The sequence below is a fragment of the Lissotriton helveticus genome, chromosome 4_1 (genome assembly GCF_964261635.1).
Source record: "Lissotriton helveticus chromosome 4_1, aLisHel1.1, whole genome shotgun sequence".
In the NCBI taxonomy this organism is placed as follows: domain Eukaryota; kingdom Metazoa; phylum Chordata; class Amphibia; order Caudata; family Salamandridae; genus Lissotriton; species Lissotriton helveticus.
This window is the reverse complement of record NC_136063.1, coordinates 1,134,571,872-1,134,594,834: the sequence shown is the minus strand read 5'-3', so window position 1 is coordinate 1,134,594,834 and position 22,963 is coordinate 1,134,571,872. Positions and strand designations below refer to the sequence as shown.

General features: G+C 47.3%; 1 protein-coding gene across 1 annotated transcript in view; it reads right to left on the bottom strand.

Annotated features, from left to right (window-relative positions):
- Positions 1 to 680: 680 nt before the first annotated feature.
- The window catches only part of LOC144829022 (uncharacterized), a 384,583-nt gene continuing 362,300 nt past the window's right edge, over positions 681 to 22,963 (bottom strand). The window contains exon 15 of the mRNA XM_078687737.1: positions 681 to 986. Within this exon, the coding sequence (XP_078543863.1) occupies positions 928 to 986 (59 nt within the window). The 3' untranslated portion in view covers positions 681 to 927. The remainder of the gene's footprint in view (positions 987 to 22,963) is intronic.

Below are 22,963 nucleotides of genomic sequence, written 5' to 3'. Positions count from 1 at the left end.
CTTACACCTTCCAACACGCGGTCTTCACTTTTCAAGCACTAGCACTCGTGCTTGTGGCAGCATCCACCTTGGGGGAGCGAGCAGCTTAATTACAAACAAAAGTTCCCTGCGCGCCGCTGCTCGCTCCCACAGGGTGGATGCCGCCACAAGCATGAGTCCTTGAAAAGTGAAGACCGATTGCTAGAGGCCCTCTTAGAGCTGAGCATGCGCACTGCCTAGGCAAGACCTAAAAAAAAAAAAAGGGGGGGGTGGGGGGGCGCCTAAACCGCCCACTATAAAACATTCTGTATTAACCTTTTTAATAAAAAATAAACACCATGAAGCGCCTGTTGAAGTAAACCTATATCTTTCTTCCTAAACACCCCCCCTATTACGCAGACTTCACACCAGACCCAATCCACCTTTTCTCATTGTGGTGCCAAGCAGCAGTATCTTACGCCTTACATTTGGTATGCGAATTTTAATAAGTCTGCAAAATGGTCAAATCTCAATATCTGAAAAAGTTTGTGACTAATCTGGTCAAGTCCAGTTTGCCCAGGATTATCTTTGCGGTCACTGCCTATTCACCCCATTAAAATAGTTTCTGCATGGTGTGCTTATTAGGCACAACACCTCACCATTCTTGTCTTGCAAATATTCCTTTTCCCCAGAGGCAAAAATGTAGACGACATACATTCTTAAAATGTAATAAGCAGCTTTATTTTGGAAGCAATAGAACAGCTGCTGCCAAAATTACTGAGTTAAACATTGTGGAACTAGTTGGTCAATTTCAAATCATTTTTCTTAAAATACAAAACATTAAACAAATGTATTTTAATACAATGTAAATGTGTAACGAATATCCTACAACAAAAAATAGCAACTACATTTCGGATCAAATTGTCAGTACACTTCATGACAGGCAAACTTATTCGTCAATTTTAATCTTCATCCACTTATTGTTCCAGTTTCAACAAGCAGATTCAGTAAGTTCGTCATATTAACTTCTGTAACAAAAACAAAATGCATCCTTAGTTACTTTCATAAAAATTGATGGAAATAAATACTTGACAAAGGAAAAACGGTATGTAATTGATTATCATGATTATTTAGTAAAACATTTATTGTCTAGAATTCAGGCAGTGATCACCCATAACAGATTGTTCAAAATGCGACCAACTGTTTAGATGAGACAGGAAATGGACGCTTCAGTAGAAAACTGTAATCCAGTTCATTACTTCTGCTTTCGTCAGAGCAAAAACATACACTTCAACAAATCACTAAAAATAAAGGAAAATGTTAACAAAAAGCATGGAAGGAGACAGCAATGCCTGAGAATTGGCACTATCTCGGTCCGATGACATCTGTACAGGATCTTTCCTATGGAGAAGCATAATTGGATTGTCCATTTGCTGCTTTTGTATGAATGTACATGTTTATCTCTTTCTATTCCAGCAGTAACCCCCAGACTGCAACCGATTCACAATGCTGGCACTGTCTGCTGAATGATATCCTCTGACATATGGAATCGTTCCACTCCACCAATTACATATTCAATTATGAGGATTTCCCATGTTCCCCAAGCTTCATCATAGGAATAATTAAATGACATGCCTTTGAATACAATTTGAGACCCCTAAGAAACAGCATAATGCTTACAATCTACTTAGTTGCTTGTGGGGCTAGTGGAATAAAACAGTGATCCTTGCCTCGGTTGCTTTCAGCGGGAGTTCTCTTTGCTCGCACTGATTTAGTGTCACCAACATAAGAGCTTAAGTCTGGACCGTCCAGAATTCTCAGGCAAAAAAAACAAACCTCAACTGTCTACATGAACTTTGAGAACTAATTTCAGGTAGGTAAAAAAACAATCTAAGGGGACATGAGGGAGAGCTAGAAAACTGTGGCAAATCCTTTTAACAGTAAACTTTGATGTTAAGTAACAAGGATAAGTTACTTACCTGTAATCCGACTTCTCTTCTGGGGTATACTCAGTCATAAGCACAGAACAATCCTGCTCGCGTGCGGGGATCCCGGAGCATATACAAAAACAAATATTTATTGGTTGACAGGAAGAACATGGCGGCCAGCGCTTAGACGGTCGCGGAGGCACCGCCAGAGCGCTATGAGAGTTTCTCGTTACAAGGACCATGTCAGGCTGAGCTGAGCTGGGTTGAGACCAGGAGCTTTCAGTGCCTTTAGTTTCCTTTATCTGGTGTTTGCCCTGGTTTAAAAATAGTGTTTTTGGCGAGGTGGAGCAGCTTTGCAATACTGAGACGCGGCGAGTTAGAGCGGCTTTTCCCTTTCTCCCGAGCGTCGCACAGCGTCGGCTACGACAGTTTTCGGCAGTAGAGTGGAGGAGGCAGCGGATCACCTGTGGGGGAGGGCGGCGCTGGAGGTCCGAAAGGGAAGAGGTGCGGCAGTAAGAATCCCCTTCCGGGGGAAGGGGGGCCGCGGAGCCAGCGGGCTGGAAGGTCTGCCCGGGAAGAGAGACTGCAACGGGGAAAAGCGCTGAATTCCAAGGTGGGTGAGCCCTATGAGGATCGGTCTCCAGGGTTTGTGCCTGATAGTGGTGAAGTGGCCTCTAGCCCTAATCCCAGTCCCGGTTCGAGGTATAAGGAAAAATCGTCCCCTCCCCTTACATGAGAGATATGCCCTAAGGAAACCTAAGAGGCTAGGGAGGTAAGAGAAGGGAAAATAAAACAACAAAAGGACCTGGGAGGCAACAAGTGGAGGGGAGTAACGTATCTGTAGCTTTGACAAATAAAACAAAGGTGAAGAGGATTGCAGCGCAGAAGAGGTAGGCTGGTCAGGGGTTAAAAGTAACACCCTCCCTAAAGACATTCTTTAAGGTTGTACCCAAGACTTTTTTTAGCGGGGAGCAGGATGGAGGGGTATAACAAAGATAAGCGTACAGAGGGAGGAATGCCACCTGATAAGCCAATAGGGGACTCCGATTGGGCTGAAAATACTTACCCTAAGAGATATGAAAATTTTGGCTGGTTCCTCAGATGAGTAGAGTACAGGTATTCAGGCGCTCCCGGAAAGGCCACAGGAGCAAGCAGTTCATTCGATCCAGAGTCAAGAACTAGGCACCTCAGGGGCCTCGGGGGGTGAGGAGTTGCTGCTGAGTGGTTTGCTAAAGGTCCTACCGGCTGAGATTAAATCTAGGTTTGAGATATCAGAAGGGAATCAAAGGGAGATAAGACAGGCATGCGATACCCTGGAAAGGAAGATGGATGATATTAGCAGTAGGACGATCTTACTGGAGGGGGAGGTGAAGGAGCTCAGGGAGCAAGTTAGTTTGAACACAGCTGAAATCACAAAGCTAAGATCTTCAGAGTCAGAATATTAGGAGAGGGTTGAAAGGATATTACATTTCCAAAGAAGGAACATTACAATTCTAAAAGTCCCTGAAGGTAGGGAAGGAGAGGCTTTCAAAGCCTATGTAGTACGCTTGATTAAGAAAGAACTGCATTTGGAGGAGTTTGAGGAAGAAATAAGTAAAGATATCCAGAGGGTGCATAGGGACCCGTTCAGGCTAAATATAAATAGAACAAAGCCTAGAAAAGTTTTGATTAATTTCCTAACCTTCTCCCTAAAGGAAAAGATACTCTCCAAGGCCTTGAGCCTGAGATCGGTAGAAGTTGAGGGGGCAAAATATGAATTTCGATCTGATGTCTCGGCCGCTACTTCAAACAGGCAGTGGGAGTTAGTGAAAATAATGGACCAGTTAAGGAGTCTGGAAGTGGTTGCTCCGCTGAGATTTCGGGCATACTTGAAAGTAATGATAGATAAAATGCTAATTTTTCATTCGGGTGAAAAGGTGGACTAGTTCCTAAAAGATTTTCAGGTAAATAAACAATTTAATTTTCTAAAATGGTAATGCTGTCCATCTTTGCCAAAATTGTGCCGATTAGGTACAACTAAGGGTAAAAAAGGAAGTAATATGAGAAGTTTAAGATTAGGAGTAAGGGAAAATAAAAACATTAAAATTAACAAAAGAGGGAAGGAAAAAAAAACGTTTACAGCAAGATAAAAAAAGGAATATATATACACACACACACACACACACACACACACACACACACACACACACACACACACATATATACATACATACACACATCTATATACATACACACATCTATATACATACACACATATACTGATTGTTTTTCTTTAAATACAACAAACTTCCCTTTCTCCTTGGGCTGTTTTTTGTTAAGACATGGTCATTTCACTTGTGATGTTTATGCGCTCTGGTGGGGTTCTCTATGGTCTACGGGTCAGAAGTAGGAGGACGAAAATACTTAAATATTTGAAGGACTCCCCTTCCCATATCATTATGGTCCAGGAAACTCATTTGACGGAGAAGGAGGCAGTAGATATCTTTAAGGCTACGAAATGGATAGTATACTTCGCAAGTACAGCCCAAACAGCAGTGACAAAGGGGTGGCAATTTTAATTAAGCAAAGACAAATAGTTTTGGATTCCTTTTCATCCGTTAAAGCAGGCAGATGGGTAGTTGCCAAAGTAAGACTCTCAGCCAGGCCATTTACGTTAGCAGGGTATTATGGGCCAAATCATGATGAGGTAGCTCCTTTGCAGGACCTTATGACAGAGCTCCAAAACGCACCCGACCCAATCATTCTGGCTGGTAATTTTAATGTAGTGCTGAATAGTGTATTAGATAGATCAATACTTAGTAGAGCCCAGATTAACCAGAACATGTCCAGGTTAATTAAACAAATGATGGAACAATTAGGAATGCTGGACAGTTGGAGACATAAAGCTGGGGACAAAAAAAAGGCTTTACTTTTTTTATTAAAAAAAGATAGACACCAGTCTAGAATACATTATTTTTTGGTACACTGCAAAGTTAAGGATGAAGTAAAACAAGTTGAGCACATAGGAGCCCATTTGTCAGATCACTTCGCGGTAATGTTCACATTGGAGATCAGAGGCTGGGGTCCAGACTAGATGGAATGTTCACATTGGAGATCAGAGGCTGGGGTCCAGACTAGATGGACTCTTGACCGCACAATCTTACTGGAAGAGGAGGTGGTACAACGCCTTAAAAAAACGACAGATTTTTTAAAGATCAACTGGGGATCAGTGACCCCAGGGATTGCATGGGATGTCTATAAGGCGTACTTTAGAGGTAAGCTTGGGGCACTAGCGGCAGAGAAAAGGAGGAGCCATCATAAAGAAGTGTCGCTTCAGGAGGAGAAGATCCGCTCCTTGGAAGAAAAACGAATTGACCTTGTTTAGATGAGGTGGTGAGGGCTAGAGGGCTCCGAGAGTTGCTCCTGGTGAAAGCCAACTTATCTATGGTGATGCAGGAGCGGGTGAAAAAGAGATGGGAAGCCAGTAAAATGGCACATTTTGAGTATAGCGAGAGCTGTGGTAAACTTCTAGCGTGGAAGGCAAAAACGGAACTACTAAGAAATAGGGTGGAGGAAATAACATGTGATCTACAGGTAGCTTGGTAGCTGACAGTTGAGGGATGGTGCGAGTTTTTCAGAACCACTTTAGTAGAGTGTACCAAGAAGATCTTATACCTTCTAAAGACGCTCTTAGTAGGTGGGTAGGACCGGGCATGGGCAAACCACTGATAAAAGGAAAAAGCAGATCTTAATGGAGAAATAAAGGTTCAAGAAGTGAGTAACATACTGATGCATTTAAAGAAAGGGAAGGCCCCAGGGCCAGAGGGCATTCTGCAAGAGGTTTATAAAGTTTTAGCTGATACTTTAGCTCCTATTTTAGTAAACTCTTTAATGAGCTATTTATTAAGCATATGGCTCTGCCAACCTCTTGGAAGGAAGCCACAATAACGCTGATTTTGAAGTCAGGAAAATGCGCTGAAAAATGAGATTCATATCGCCCCATCTCTTTGATAAACAGCGATTACAAGATCTTTACGAAGATACTGGCAGACAGGCCAAATGTTTTAATGACTGATTTAATCCACGATGACCAAAAGGGCTTTATTCGAGGAAGGTTTTTGAAAGACCTGACCTTCTCTTTGATCGCCGCCATTGACTTAGAGTCCACGTACCATCTCCCCTTTGCCCTGGTGGCCTTGGATGCTACCAAGGCTTTTTGCCGGGTGAATTGGGCATATCTGAAAGAAGTTGCTATATCCTTAAACCTGGGTACAAACTTTTGTAACGCTCTTGCCGTCCTCTATGAATCCCCTCAAGCTCGGATTCTGGTGATTGACTTTCACAACTGGTAAAAATATCCAGAGGAACCAGGCAGGGATGCCCTCTATCGCCTCTGCTTTTAAACCTATACATAGAGCCACTGGTAAAAAAGATCAGAGAGGATCCGGGAATTCAGCCCTTTAAGTTTGCTGATTGGGAGAAGAAACTGGGGCTATATGCGGACGATATTGTGATTTTCTCCACAAATATGACAAGCTGGCCTCGTCTGATGGCTATAACTACAGACTTCGAAGTGTCTCAGGTTATGCGATCAATGAAGATAAATCAGAAGTCATGTCCTGGAATATCGAGGGAGAATCCGGAAAGGAGATCAGGTACTTGGGGGTTACGATCTCACGATATTGGCAAGGTAGCGAAACTTAACTTTGATAAACTTCTAAAAGATTACGAATCAAAAAAAATTGAAAACAAGGTCTCTTCAATTATCGATCTTCGGAAGAAGCAATTTGGTTAAAATGATAATCCTTCCTAAGTTGACTTTCCTCTTTGATGCAATACCCCTTCCATTTAATATTGTTTGGATTAAAAAACTACAAGAGGACTTAGGCTCTTTCATCTGGGCAAGTAAAGGACCAAGGATAGCTTGGAAGAAGCTGCGAAGAAGGGTTGAGAAAGGAGGAATAGCTTTGCCAGATTTACTTTTCTATTCATGGGCTTTTCTTTTAAAGAACGGGAAATATCTTTTTAACTTGCCTAATCTCACTGCGACAGGAGGCCTGTGGTATATAATAGCGAGTCTAGAACCAGGAGGTATCGAGGGGTTCATTTTCAAGTATGCGGACTCCAAATTTTTCAAAAAGGTTAGGTTGAAGATCCTGAGGGGGGTTTGCTGAGACCAGAGTGAGAAGAACCTTGGAAATTCCCTATCATACCTTTTTAGCCCCTATCTGGGATAGCCCAGGCTCCCTAGAATGGACAAAAGTCAGTCTGGCTAAATCTCTATTAGAGGGAGGTCTTAAACAATGGGACCAGATAACAAGTGATGGTGAGCTAATTTCCTGGGAGACTGCAGCCAGCTTACAAATTCCCGCCTTTCTAGGTTTAAATATGTACAGATGCAGAGCTGGTTTACTCACCCACTAACAAAAATAGGGGAACAAAACGAGTTAGAGTTTAGACTGAAGCAGCAAGTGAGTAAAGGAAAGGAGCTGGCAGCTATTTATAGGTTACTCGTGGAAACCGAGGATGGAGACTTCACACTTCCAGTGGAACTGTGGGGAAAATACCTGCCCGAATCATCAATGGAAAAGTATTGGCAAGTATCTATGGCTATGCTATTTAAATCGGTTAAGCCTGCGTATCTGAGGGGAACTCATCTCTTTTCCATCCATAGAGCGTATTGGTCACCCTTGAAGCTGTCGAAGTTTGGAAGGAGAGGGGTAGTTCCTTGCCCAAAATGTGGTAACAGAGGCGGATGATGTCCATATGTTTTTAGATTGTGTGAAACTTCAAACCTACTGGAGTGAAGTAAGTAGGGCGCTGTCACAAATGCTTAGGCTTCAAGTTAAGGTAAGCGTTCTACTTGTTATCTTTGGCCAGTTGGCGCCCGAAATAAAACCTACAAAGCGCCAGGCGAGACTAATTTTTTATATTGTATTGCTGGCGCAAAGGGAAATTTGTAAACTATGGGTGTCTCCTCTCTCTCCAAGTCTGGATGATCTGCTGAATGCGGTCAAATATACAGCTATCTTAGATGGAAAAAGCTCTAGAGATGTGAACTTTTGGCTGCCCTTTACTGAATGGTGTGACAGTTTAAATAAAAGTTAATTTTTTAACGGTCCAATGATTATGCCTTATTAGCCTCGCCTGACAGGTGGTTTCTGTATTTGTGGTTTTTGCTCTGACGGTTGGATAGTGAGAGGGGCAGAGCAGAAAAACTACTTACATCATACCTATACTGCCAAAGAGGATAAGAACAGCAGAGGCGTCTAAGGCCCATTGAAATGTGCAAAGAGGAAGAACAATATTATTTTTTCTTCCTATTAAAAGAGGCTTACGAGGACTAAAATACAAAAAAAGTAAAATAAATTAATGCATGTTTAACCAGCAACTAAGGACTAGTCCTGTAAAACATTCATCACTACATATTTTATGCATATATAAACACATATAGGCAGCCTAAATAACAAATTTGGCTAAAGTATGCCAATATTACACTATTTTTTTATTTAAAATAAAACATATTGTAACATTTCCAAGACACACAGAAATGTACTTGAACACAGCCTTTATTTGTAAGGAAAAAGGCAAGGTAATAGCAGGCAGATTAGCCCAGCAGGCTGCATATCAAAAGCACCAAAAAACTGGTGCTGTGCCTTTAAGACCTCCAGGCTCCCATCCCATTATGCCCCAAAGGTGACAGTTAGGTCAGTTCTTATTTCCAGCTCCTTCTGTGAGGATCCTGGAGCATTGAGCTAGTAAGTTAGTGGATTTCTCTCACTAATTGGTTTTGTGAAGTTGAATTTTATTTAACTTCAATGTCTTAGTACTAGCAGTCCTTTTCTACCTTTTTTTCGGACTTTTCTGCTATTTCTTTTAGTCAGAAATGCCAGCCTTGTTTAATAAGAGTCCTCCTTGTGGGAAGAAATTGGCAAATTCTGACCCACACTCTGTCTGTATTGTGTGGTTACCATCCTCAGACAGACCTGAAAAGTGCTACTACTGCCAGAAGTTCTCCAGAAGGACCCTTCGTGAAAGGGAGGAGATCAACCTGTATGCCATGCAGGAGAGAGGAAAGGAATCAACAAGTGGTCTGGAAAGGCATCCTTCTAAGGAGCCCTCCTCACAAGTAAGGTAGGAGCATAAGAAAAAGAGGGGAAAAAAAAGAGACATTGGTCAGATTCGCAATCGGGGAAAAGATAAGACATCGAAAATACTTCTATGCTCACCGCCAGCCTCTAAGTCGTCAACAGGAAGACCTTTATCACAGTCGACGCCGAAAGACTTCTCACCGTCGAAGCGGACGACGCCAGGCATGGCAAGTAAGTCTAAATCTAGACACTTGTCAGCTTCTCATTGGCCGACATCGACCCTCCTTTGTCGATGGTCCAGGTCCGCTTCACCTACGACAGCGGAGTGCAGACGTCGAAGGCACATCAACACCGACCGGTTGCGGTCGAAGTCCCCGAAGCGGACGTCGAGGACACCTCCGACGTCGGAGACACACCTCCGACGCCGGAGACACACCTCCGACGCCGGAGACACACCTCCGACGCCGGAGACACACCTCCGACGCCGGAGACACACCTCCGACACACACCCAACGTCTAAGACACTGAGAAAGTGCCCTCTTTCTGCATGGTTTCCCACACTTTTTGCTGAACTGCTGATGTACTTTGAGTGTGCCCGGGGCTCATGCTAATCAGATATCCAGGGTCTATGTTCTTCCCCTAAAACTGCATTGAAGCCTAAACCCAATTGGCATCTCTGGCCATAGGTCAGCCACTGGGAAATGGTACCACAGGTACCCAGGGCACTGTGACCAGAGAAGGCCTCTAAGGGCTGCAGCACTTATTGTGCCACCCTTAGAAGTCCTGTACCATTACACTCGCATACTGCCTTTGCAGGCTTAGTGTTTTGGTGCAAAACAAAGTGAAGAGTGGACATGGCACACCTATGTTCTTTCCCTAAAACTGCATTGAAGCCTAAACTCAATTGGCATCTCTGGCCACAGGTTAGCCATTGGGAAATGGTACCACAGGTACCCAGGGCACTGTGACCAGAGAAGGCCTCTAAGGGCGCAGCACTTATTGTGCCACCCTTAGAGGTCCTGTACCATTACACTCACACACTGCCTTTTGCAGGCTGTGTGTTTTGGTGCAGAACAAAGTGAAGAGTCCAACTGGCACATCTGTGTGCCATGCCTGCAACCCCCTGCCCTGGCATAGGTCAGTCACCCCTCTAGCTGGGTGCACTATACCAGTGGTGAGGATACAGGTGCATGTCTATTCTTAGACATTGTAAGTGCAGTGCTGCCATTAAGGGTATATGGTGCTGGGAGTTTGTCATTACGAACTCCACAGCATCATTATGGCTATACCAAAAACTGAGAAGTTTGGTATCAAACATCTCAGCACATTAAAACCACACTGATGCCAGTGTGGGATTTAATGAAAAATGCACACAGAGGGCATTTTAGAGATGCCCCTTGAAAACGAACCTACCCTTAGTGTCACTCAGCCTGGACACTAGTTAGGTTGTTTTTCAGGGAGCATCTCTAAGATGCCCTCTGTGTGCCTTTTTCATTAAATGGGTTTAATATGCTGAGAAGTTTGATACCAAAGTCTCAAATTTTGAGTAAAGCCAATAGAATGCGTGGAGTTCGTAATGACAAACTAAATGGTTACTGCAGTAGGAGTCGTTTTGGAGGTTCTATAATTTTCTGGATTCACATGTTGTGCATTATTCTGCCATCTAGTGGTTGGGTCCGGAATTTTCTGTTTGTTCTTCTCGTTTTGGTCGCTGTCGACGTCAGACAGTATCCTGGAGGTCAACGTGCACGATAGCCATCTTCAGATTTTTTTTTCCTGTTCTTATTTTTTAAATCTGTAGTCCTTGAGATGGTTATTGAATAACTGATGTAATCCTTTGCTTCCCCACCAGTTTGTATTCCTTGTAGGGGAGGCTGGGTGGGTTGCATGATAAGTTACTTACCTTAGGTAACAATATATCTTTAAGAAACATTAGTTAGTGTTAGATACCTTACCCTAGAATATCCCCAGGCGTCAGACTGGATCCGGAAAGTTTTCCTCTACATACCCCTGTGCATCTGTAGGCGTAGTCTGCGGCTCCGCGTTCGTTGGAGTCGTGATCGCCGGGATGACGTCACTGGAGGACTTAGACGCCGCCCTCGCGTGCTGACGTCAGTTCTGTACATAGCTTCCGCGCCAGGAACGCAGAGCCATGCAAGAAACAGACACCGGTGCCATGAACTAGGGCCCTCAAAGGGAAAAACCTTAACCCTAGATATCGGTTCGCAGAACGGGGAGGAAGGGTGGGGCGGTAAGGAATCTAACACTAACTAATGTTTCTTACAGATATATCGCTACCGAAGGTAAGTAACTTGTGCATCTGAAATAAACACGTTAGTTAGATTACTTACCTTAGAATAGATACCTCAGCAAGACCAACCCCGGTGGTGGGTCTGCGAACCAAAACACCGGGAAGTCTTGGAGAACATAATGGCCAAAGAAGTAATCTCACCGGACTTTGCTGTCCCGGCAGTAATAGTTGGCAAACGTGTGCAGCGAGGCCCACGCAGCTGCCTGACAAATGTCCTACAAAGGGACTCCCCGTCGCAAGGCAGTAGTAGCCACCGTGGCCCAAGTGGAAGGGGCACGCAGCCCAACAGGAGGCTCCTTTTTAGCCATTGAATAACAAACCTCGATGCACAAAACGACCCACCGAGAGATGGTCCGCTTGTGCACCGCCTGTCCCTTCTTAGCGCCCACTTAGCCAACAAAGAGTTGGTCGTGTGCGGTCTATGTAAAGGGAGCGCACGTTTGGGGTCTAGACGGTGGAGTCGCTCTTCCTCTTTCGAGGGATGCGGAGACTGAAAGAAGTTAGGCAAGGTAATGGTCTGTCCGATGTGAAAGACAGTAACTACCTTGGGCGGAAAAGGACGAGTCCTCAGAAGAACTTTGTACGGATGGACAGATGAAAGGAGGCTTAGATGACAGAGCCTGGAGCTCACTCATTCTTCTGGCAGAGGTCATGGCAACCAGGAAAGCAGTTTTGAGAGTCAGAAGACGGAGAGGGCAATTATAAAGTGGCTCAAAGGGAGCGCACATCAGAAAGGCAAGAACCCACTGAGGCATCATGAAAGGAACAGGAGGAAACATGTGCGTGATGCCTTTCAACAATCTATTTACAACAGGGGACTTGAAACGAGAAGGCTGATCAGGGAGCCTCAAGAAGGCTGAAATAGCCGAAAGGTAACTCTTGATAGTGCAGAGAGCAGAGCCCTGCTGGGCAAGAGAAAGAAGTAAGAGGAGAACCTCTAAAAGAGGGGCAGAGAGTGGATCCACAGCCTTTGCTGTGCACCATGCCCCAAATTTGTTCCACCTGCAGGCGGAGGGACGCCTGGCTGCTAGAATGACATCACAAACTTCAGGAGGCAAGTCAAATGGCCTCAACTGTCGCTGCTCAATCTCCACGCATGTAGGTGAGGGCTGGACAGGTTCGGGTGGAGGACCGTCCCCTGTTGCTGCGACAAAGTCCTCCTGAAGATGCAGTCAAATCGGGGGATTGATTGACATACTGAGTAGCTCGGTATACCAGTATCTTTGTGCCCATTCCGGAGCCACAAGGATGACCTGGGCGCGGTCGCGCCTGATCTCCAGCACTCTGGGCAGAAGTGGTATAGGCGGAAAGGTGTACAACAGAATCCACATGCGACGAAAATTGTATCCGAGCTAGTGCCGCCTTGGAAATTCTAGGAGCAGAACTGATACGCCATTCGTGATCCATCATGCACCGACGTCGGAGTTTGTCTGCCCTGGCGTTCAGTGAACCTGCCAGGTGTTGAACCATCAGAGTGATGCCCTGATGTCCCAGTCATGTCCGGAGGCGCAGAGCCTCCTGACAAAGGGCCCACGACCCCACCCCACCCTGTTTGTTGCAATACCACATGTAAATGTAAATGTACAGGAATTTATATAGCGCAAATCACCGAGCAGTTTCTAAGCGCTTGCTTAGGGAACCCGTCCTGGTATTCCCCTGTGAGATAACCCCGGAAGGGTATCCGCAAGGTGAAAGCCAGGTATCCCGCCGCGAGGGGCCGTTGTGGAGATTAAGCAAGCTATTGCCCAGAGTCGCAGAGTGTGAACCCGTGAATCGAGTAGGCACCGGAGCGAGAATTGTCGAGTCCATGGACATTTTTTTTAAGACTCAAGACCCCGCCGAGCTGGGAATTGAACCCTGGTCCCGGGCTGACCTCTGCTTCCAGGTCTGCCTCCTCTAACCAGTGAGCCACACTTGTCGGTGGTGTTGTCGGTGAACACCTGCACCACACTTCCCCAGACAGAGGGAAGGAATGCCTTCAGTGCAAGTCGGATCGCCCGCAGCAAGATTGATATGGAGCCGGGACTCCGCCAGAGGCCTCTGATCTCTTGGCCAAGAGGGCCGTAACTTCCTCTCACAGAAGTTGCAATTGATCCCTCGACATGCGGTTGTACTGCGGTGGCATGGCTGGAGGGGTTGCCTCGAAGGGGAGGGATTTGCCCCTTCGGACGATTTGCAGCACCCACCTGTCCGAAGTGATGGAACGCCAGTGGAGTAGGTGATGGTGAACCCTGCCTCCTACTGGCGTGGAATGCGCCTGAATGCTCAGACTAGGAAGGCTTATAGGCAGATGCTGCGGGAGCGGATGTGGACTGACCGGCTCTCTGACCCCCTGCTCCGCCACGGCGGGCAGCAAGTCCGCGTTGAGGTTGGTTCTGTGGCTGGACGAACGTGTGGGGGCGCCCCTTCCGTGGCCATGAAAGGGACGAAAAGCAGAAGTTTGCTGGCGCTGGCCAGACAGGCCCAAGGACTTGGCCTTAGCCCAGGAGTACTTAAAACGCTCAAGCTCGTGTCGTCTGCTTTGTCGCCAAGGAGGCGACGGCCATCAAAGGGCATGTCTATGAGTGTGTTCTGGACATCCCCTGAAAAATTGGCGGACCTCAGCCAGACGTGGAGACGAACCGCCACCATCGTTGAAATCGCTCTGCCTAGCGAGTCCCTGGTGTCAAGTCCACATCGGATAGAATACTGTGCTGCGTTCCGCCCCCTCAGCGAGAGCCTGGGCGATACGTGTCTGGGCCTCCTCCGGGCACTGTGGCAGCACGTTCGCGACCGTATCCCACAGAGTGGAAATAACGTCCCAAAAGGCATGCAGTGTTAATGGACCGCAACCCTATGCTGACCGAGGAGAACCGTTTCTTGCCAAACTGATCTAGCCTTTTGGATTCCCGAACCGGGGGAGCAGTCGGAAATGCGGTCTGGGACATGGAGGCCTGGATAGCCAGACTCTCCGGGGTGGGTGGACAGAAGGCAGGTTGTCGCTCGGAGCCAGGCAGTGGCGTCGGGTCACATTCCGATCCACACAGAGCACTGTGGAGGGCTTGGACCAAGTGCCCATCAGAACGTCAGTGAGGGCCTCATTATACGGCAGCAGAGGCTCCAAAGAGCTTACTGGCAGTTGAAGCACCTCGTGCGGAGGTTATTCCTCTTGGCCGCTGCAGGGAGCTCAAGGGTCAGGGCCTGGCCGCCCTGCGCAACACCACAGCATAAGTAGCCCCCTCCTCCGTAGCCACGTAGGGAGGAAAGCGAAAACCAGTGTCAGGCGAAGTGTCTAGACCACTGGCATTCCCCAGCTCAGCTGCCCAGTCCTGACTTAACTGGCACTGCTGCGCCAGAGGGTCCTCAGAACCCACCCAGTCCTCCCCTTCATCCGTGTCCTGATAAACAGGCATAAATGACGGAGCCGGGTCATAGGTGAAGGGCTCACCCATCGACGCCGGAGACGGCGCCGCTCCGATGCCGGACCCGGTCTGAAAACAGGGACGGCACCGTGGGGGTCTGCGCCAGAGGAGTCGCAAGGTCAACTGGCGTCGACCGGGATCCAGGCCTGGATCCCACGGGCTCCTGCGGCATCGGGACCGAAGCCGCAGATGGCCCAGGGGCCGAAGCCGCCAAGCTAGGACCCCCAGTCAGACCCACGAGGCCCGAAGGCGCGCCGGCAGGTCCTGACGGTGGAAAGAGTCCTCATGGCCACAAGGTAGTCTAATCTCGCACGAAGGCGCATTAAGTCCAGGGACCGGAGGGTGTGGGACTGGATGTGACTCGGGTGGAGCCGCACGGGTGGGCCACCCGAACCCTCAGCAGAGTTTCGCAACCGGCGAGGGGAGTCAGACTTACCAGAGTGTGAGGACTTGGATCCAGACGATCGGTGAGGACGACTGCAGCTCCACGACCGGTCCCTCGACTTCCTCCTCGAACGGCGCGGAGCCGACTGCTGGAGCTCGAGGAGCTTACGGGAACACTCCTGCCTAGCTTTCGACATCAAGGCCCGGCAGTCGGGGCACGACTTGTCATCGTGGTCGGCCCCATAACAGTAGAGACACCGGTGGTGGGGGTCGGTAACTGACATCAGTCGATGACAGGCGTCACACGGCTTGAAACCGGGCATCCCTACTGGCACCAGGAGTAGAGTCGACTCGAAAAAGAGACAAAAAGTTAATAATAAAATGACAAAGGGTACATTATCTTCCCGGTTCTGCGCTTGCTGGCACGGAAAAAAGAACTGACGTCAGTGCGCGAGGGCCGTGTTTAAGTACTCCAGCTACGTTATCCCGGCGATCACGATGCCAATGACAGACGCGGAGCCGCAGATGACTCCTACTGACGCGCAGGGGTACTGCTGACGAAAACTTTCCAGATCCAGTCTGACGCCTGGGAATATTCTACTGTAAGGAATCTAACACAAACGTGTTTTTCAAATTCCAGAACATTTTTCAAGCTGCAAAACTACTCCTACTGGTAAGTAACCATTTCGTTTTGCAGCGTGAATCCTTTTCTGGATTCACATGCTGTGCATTTGATTACGTTGCGTTTTCACCCATGCTTGGGAGGCTGTGGTTAGAGGAAGACCTTGCAAACAGGTGTTGAAGTACCTTCTGTCCAATTTGAGCTTCCTTCCTCATTTGTATGTCCACACAGTAATTTTTTTGTAAAAGTGTGTGATGATGCCCATGTTGCTACTGCACAAATTGTGTCAATGGGTACATTGGCCATGAACACAAGGGCTGCTCCCTTTTTTCTAGTTGAGTGAGCTGTTGGTCGTATGGTTAGCTCTTTTTAGGGCTGCGTAGCAGTGTAGGCGGAGCCCAAGAGTCCTTGTGTGAGGGTGTCCGAAATGCTACCCAACACATTCCTGGCTGCTCGTGATTGTCCTTTTTTTGCCAGCTGCATGGCAATTGGGCTTCGCATGCGTGTGTTTTTACAAGAGAGCACGCAATAGGCCACAGGCGTTAGAGTTGCTCCACCGAGTGCATATTCCGTGCGGACACACGCAGCAGAAGGGCATATGTTTTGAATTATCCCGGCTTGACAGCCGAGATAATTTAAAACATATGCTCGCAGTGGTGCGCGCCTGGCACCGTTCACGAGCTTCTAATAGTGCACATTTCCTGTTCTGGGAGGCTGGCAGCGCGTGCATTGCGCACGATAAGCTGTACTTAAGCTGTGAGTTTTGACAGGATGGTTTTCATAGTGGGTTCTACTTGGAATGGATTGGAAGTTTATACGTGCGCTCTGGTCATGTAATGCGCAGGGGTCTAAAGCAGCGTGCCGAGGTGAAAGAAGGGGTCAGCTAACGTGTGGCAGAAAGTGAACTACAGACGCTGTTGTTGTGGGGCCTGCTGTGCGCGAGGATGACACGCAGGGCAGCACGGTGTGCAGTGTGGCGGAGGGTTACCTGCTGTCTCCCGCGGCGGGGAGCGGGGACACCAGCAGAGCCCCATGCCTGTCTGCTCCCGCGGGGGCTGGAAGTCTCGCAGCCGTCAGGACCTTCCGACGAAGCACTTCCTCTCTCCCGTGAGAGCGCTGCGGCCGGTTTCAGAGTGCACCTAGCCGGCGGGTGGCATTCTTGGCATTGGGTGCTGCGTCTGCCCTGTGGCTCTTGGCTTCTGTGGCTAGAAACCCCCACAGCTCGCACTGTTACTAGGCGGCTGTTCGCAGCCCCAGAGCGGCCAGCGCTGCCCCGACCGGCCAGTCAATCACAGGGCAACCCCCGCCGTCGCAGCCTTTACCCTTTAGCTGTCTCCCTTTATGAGGTTTGGAGATTATTTAGGAGGCGCCGTCCCTCCTTAAGGTGCCGGCTCTCGCTTTAAGGGACACTTCCCCGCTTTAGGAGGAACAGTCCCGCATTAGGGTATTTTTCCAGACAAAGACTATATTTTTTTTTAATCTTTCGAATATGGGAGAGGTTGGCCTGTCCCAGTTGGCTCACCCGGACCCTGCCTGCACCCCGGCTCCTCCAGAGTGACTCTCCGCTCATCGGAAGCAGAGCCCGGGAAGCAGCAGCGTGGGAGCCGGGCGTCTCGCCAAGGACCATGAGCCCTGAAATGAGTTATTTTTAGGTCAAAGTGGAAACACGGGAATAGTTAAACAAAAAAACGATATATCTCCCGAAGGCATTGCTAGCTCTAACTTCTAAAGAGTTAGTCCAAGAGGCTGGGCAGAACGAGCTCCAGCAGATTCAGACTTACTGGTATACTGACCCAAAGTTTATCGGCACCAATGCATTCTGGTAGTTGTAGTACTTTTCTTCACTTAGTACAGCCAGGGCTCCAGACTCAGGCTCCACATGGGGCATATAGCGCTCGTCTGTTAAGGCTGCAGTGCTTTAAATGGGCCGGTACTGTCCGGTGCTTTTATGTTCAGGAGCAAGTCACTCTTTAATGCTTTATAGTAAAATAATGCTGTCGGCACCATTAAAACCTAGAATTATGTTAAATGAAGCTGCACCTTTTTTTTGCAGGGGGCGGGCAGGGTGAACTATTTTCACTTCACCTATTGTCTAGCGTTTACAGGCATGATGAGGCACTTTCCCTACAGGTTGTACACTACGTATTGGAAGCCTTATGTTAGTGATTGAACATGTATGACATTTGTTGGTGGTAATATCGTTTACATTACGAGCCATGCAATTTGAAATAATCCTATGTAATTTAGTACAAGACTTTATATTTCTATTAAGTGTAGGTGCCATATATAAAATGATACACCCTTATTTTACACTGTCGTTCAACTTCATAATATTCAGTCGTGCCACTTAATGAGCGTTTCGCTGTTATTTTTGTGGTCATTGTTGTAGATGAATGATGTGGACTGACAAGTGTGAACAAGGAAATAATGTAAACAATCAGTGAGTGCAGAGTGAGTGCAGAGTGAGTGGAGGAGCAGAGTGAGTGCAGGTGCATAGTGACTGAGTGAGTGCATAGTGAATGCAGAGTGAGTGTCAGAGTGAGAGTGAGTGCAGAGTGAAAGTGAGTGCAGAGTGAGTGCAGAGTGAAAGTGAGTGCAGAGTGAGTGCAGAGTGAGCGCAGAGTGAGCGCAGAGTGAATGCAGAGTGAGTGCACCAACAGCCATCAGTGCACACATCAATTGTTTACTCATTCTGCAGTCACTCTCACACTGGATGCGTTAACAATTGATGTGTGCACTGATGGCTGTTGGTGCACTCACTCTGCACTCACTCTCACACTGGATGCGTTGAGTGAGTGCATAGTGAGAGTGAATGCAGAGAGATTGACTGCAGAGTGAGAGCAGAGTGAAAGCAGAATGAGTGCAGAGTGAAAGCAGAATGAGTGCAGAGTGAGTGCAGAGTGAGTGCAGAGTGAGTGCAGAGTGAGTGCAGAGTGAGAGTGACTGCAGAGTGAGTGACTGCAGAGTGAGTGACTGCAGAGTGAGAGTGACTGCAGAGTGAGAGTGAGTGCAGAGTACAGAGTGAGCGCAGAGAGTGCAGTGACTGCAGAGTGAGCGCAGAGTGAGCGCAGAGCGAGCGCAGAGCGAGCGCAGAGCGAGTGCAGAGCGAGTGCAGAGCGAGTGCAGAGTGAGTGCAGAGTGAGTGCAGAGTGAGTGCAGAGTGAGTGCACCAACAGCCATCAGTGCACACATCAATTGTTAAAGCATCCACAATAAACTATTGTAGCAATCGCAGTATGGTGCACTTTACTTTTAAACATATTCATCTAAACCGCAGCATGCCACCATTGATACAATTCCAATACAACCCACATATTTCTACTACACACCACATGCATATACTCCATAACACATGGATAAAAGACATTGCCATTTACAATGCCATTACCTCGAACTCAAATAAATCCGAGACCTATTGCATTTTTAATGCTTGTTTTGCATAGGCATACCATGATTGGATTATTTGTACTATCCATCTTGCAATTGTAGCCTTTGTGACAGGTGATCCTCTGTTGGTATGTACTTAGGAGACAAACAATGGTTTTGTTTTGCGTATTTGTTCTGTCTTTTGCAGATAATACAGAAATGATCTCCTTACATCTAGGGTATGGAGGCTTCTTTCTCTCCTTGTCTTTGAGTTTTTGAGGAACACTGGTAGGATAATGTTCCGATTTAAGTGATATTTTGATACCACCTTTGGAAAGAAGTGTGGGTTTGTTTTTAAGATGATTTTATCCTTGTGGACTTGCAAGTATGGTTCCTGAATTGTTGGAGCCTGTAGCTCACTTATTCTCCATAGGGAAGTAATGGCGATGAGAAATTTTGTTTTAAGAGTAATATGTTTGACGTCAGCTGCATGCATGGGTTCAAAGGGTTTGCCATCAGTTGACGAGTTCTGTATTTAAGCTCTACGCGGGAACGAATAGTTTTACCTGTCGGTGTAGTTTTGCAGCTTGAAGATCTTTCTGGATTCACTATGCTGTGCATTATTCCACGGTCTTGTGGTTGGGTCCGGAATCGTAGTCTTTTCTTTGTTTTTTTTTTCCGTAGACCAAAAACTATTTTTGCTTTTGCCAATGTTTGTTATAATGGCAAGGGCCTGGCAGCTCCCACACCAATAATGTTTTACAAAAACCATGTCAAAACAAGTCACTCATTGACAAAACTAAAAAGCTGACCACCAATTTCAGACCTACTTGTTTCCCATAATCTTTTTGATACTGGTTACACCGATTTCCCATTATGAATATTTTGGGGAAATACTAGAATGCATCAACACATTTTACTAACTGATGCTGCAAAGAAATGGTACCTGAAATTTTACAGTAGTTTAGCTAAATGTTTTTTTCCCAACTTTCATTTTTGTATGAACATTTTGTATTTAAAGCAAAGAATCATCAATTTTGCTTTCGAGCTTCTGCAAATATTTGATCAAACCAGAGAACATTCTGGGAGATTTATACATAGCCTCAGATCGCTAATCTTTGAAAACGTGTGTACACATTTTTATACTGGAATCACTGACAGTAATGTAGTGAGAGCTTACAACATTAACTTAGAGTGCTCACCCTAATAATATAGGCTTTCAATTAATGAACCATAATGAATATGCTACTTACCAGTATGCATCTGTTCTTGGCATGTAGGGCTGCTGACATTCATATCTATAGCATAGATCGCCGCCTAGTGTTGGGTCCGGATGATTGCACATTGTTGTCCTGGAAGAGTCTTCGAAGTATCACGAGATAGGTGGCTCCTCCCCTGGACTACAGTGCGCATGGGCATCGACTCCAACCTTAGATTGTTTTTAGCCATTGTGGCAAAGATGGAGTGTAATAGTGTAAGCGATGGCCATGCCTAAGAGTAAATGTAAGAAAAAAGTCTGCAACCGCTACGGGCGCCGGGGAGGAGGGCGGGCGATATGAATGTCAGCAGCCCTACATGCCAAGAACAGATGCATACTGGTAAGTAGCATATTCAGTTCGAGGCATGTGGGCTGCTGAATTCATATCTATAGCATAGAATACATAGCAGTCCCTCCATTAACGGCGGCCGCCCGTGCCAGTTGCAGAAGTCTGAAAAAGTGTCTTGAGAACAGCCTGTCCTACAGCTGCCTGCTGCTTGGAGTGCACATCTACACAGTAGTGTTTAGTAAACGTATGTGGTGTAGACCATGTGGCTGCTCTACAAATGTCTTCCAAAGGAATATTACCTAGGAACGCCATGGAGGCCCCCAACTTACGTGTGGAGTGGGCCCTAGGGGGGACCGTTAAAGTGTGCTTAGCTTTGTGATAGCAAATCTGAATACACTGAACGATCCACCTGGCTATTCCTGCTTTGGAAATGGGGTTGCCTTTGTGCTGGGCTGAGAAGGCAACAAAGAGCTGTTGCGTCTTTCTAAAATCTTTCGTTCTGTCAATGTAGTACATTAACGCTCTTTTGACATCCAGCGTGTGGAGCATTCTTTCTGCTACTGTTTCAGGGTTTGGAAAGAATGCGGGCAGTTCGATGGTTTGATTGACATGAAACTGCGACACCACCTTAGGAAGAAACTTATGTTAGTGCGCAGCACCACCCTGTTAGAATGAATTTGTATAAATGGCTCCTGCACGGTGAGCGCCTGTAGCTCACTAACGCGCCGTAGAGACGTGATGGCAATGAGAAAAGCCACTTTCCATGTCAAGAACTGAATCTCACATGAATGTAGAGGCTCAAACGGGGGACCCATCAACCTGGTGAAAACCACATTGAGGTTCCACATAGGATCTGGCGGGGTCCTAGGGGGGATGACCCGCTTCAGCCCTTCTAGGAATTCTTTAATGGCAGGCACCCTGAAGACAGAGAGATGCTGCCTGTTCTGAAGATAAGCCGCTATGGTGGATAAGTGTATCCGAATGGAAGCATATGCCAGATTGCATTTGTAAAGATGTAACAAATAGCAGATATTAGGAATGGATGCATCTAGCGGGTTGATAGTGTTCTGTACAGTAAATGACAAACCGCTTCCATTTCGCTGCATAGCAAGCTCGGGTAGTGGGCTTTCTTGCCTCCCGGATGATGTCCATGCATTCAGGAGGTAGATTAAGGTAGCCAAACACTAAGACCTCAGGAGCCAGATCGCCAGATTGAGCTGTTGCGGATATGGATGCTGAATGTCGCCATGGTTCTGCGTCAAGAGCCTGGGTGTGAGGTGCAGCCTTTGATGCGGTACCACGGAGAGTTCTAGAAACGTGGTGTACCATGGTTGGCGTGCCCACGTTGGAGCAACCAGGATGAGTGTCATCGAGTGCTGCTTTGGCTTTCTTGCCACCAGCGGTATGAGAGGTGCTGGGGGAAAAGCGTACGCAAATCTGCCTGACCAGTTCATCCATATCGCATTGCCCTGCGACTGTGGGTGAGGGAACCTGGCGGCAAAGCTTTGGCGTTTTGCGTTTTCCCTTGTGGCAAACAGGTCGATCTCTGGATGACCCCACTGCTGGAAGTACGGGCGGAGTACTGATGGATGTAACTCCCACTCGTGCATCTGGTGGCTGTACCTGCTGAGCAGATCCGCCATCGGATTGTCCTTGCCCGGGAGGTGTTCCGCCATGAGGAAGATGTTCCTCTGAATGGCCCACTTCCACATGCTCTGAGCCAGATGAGACAACTGTGGAGAGTGTGTGCCTCCCTGCTTTTGGATGTAGTACATGGCTGTCATGTTGTCCGTCCGGATCAACACGACTTTGTTGCACAGATGTACTTTGAAGGACTTGAGTGCCATGAAGATTGCCATCAGTTCTAGGTAGTTGATGTGCATCTTCCTTTGCTGCGTCGTCCATAGTCCCTGCACCGTGTAGTGGAGCACATGAGCTCCCCATCCCTGGAGAGATGCGTCCGTCGTCAGGACAATCTGTGGCACAGGCTCTTGGAACGGTCGGCCCTTGCAAAGGTTGTGTGGATTCCACCAATGCAGAGAGTTGTATGCCCGACCGGTCACCAACACTAAATGTAAATGTAAATGTATAGGCATTTATATAGCGCACTACTTACCCGTAGGGTCCCAAGGCGCTTCGACCGCTGCGAAACCCTTCCTGGCTTCCATGAGAGATGGTCCCTTAATGGGTATCTCCAGGGTGAGACCAGGCATCCCCGGCGGTCTGGTGGGGCCGTTAGTGAAGATGAGGCAAGCTAATGCCCAGAGTTGCCGAGTGTGAACGCTGATCAGAGTGGGCACCGAGGCGAGAGAATTATCGAGTCCGCTGACCCTGGTCCAGAAACCTGCCGCGCCGGGAATCGAACCCTGGTCCCGG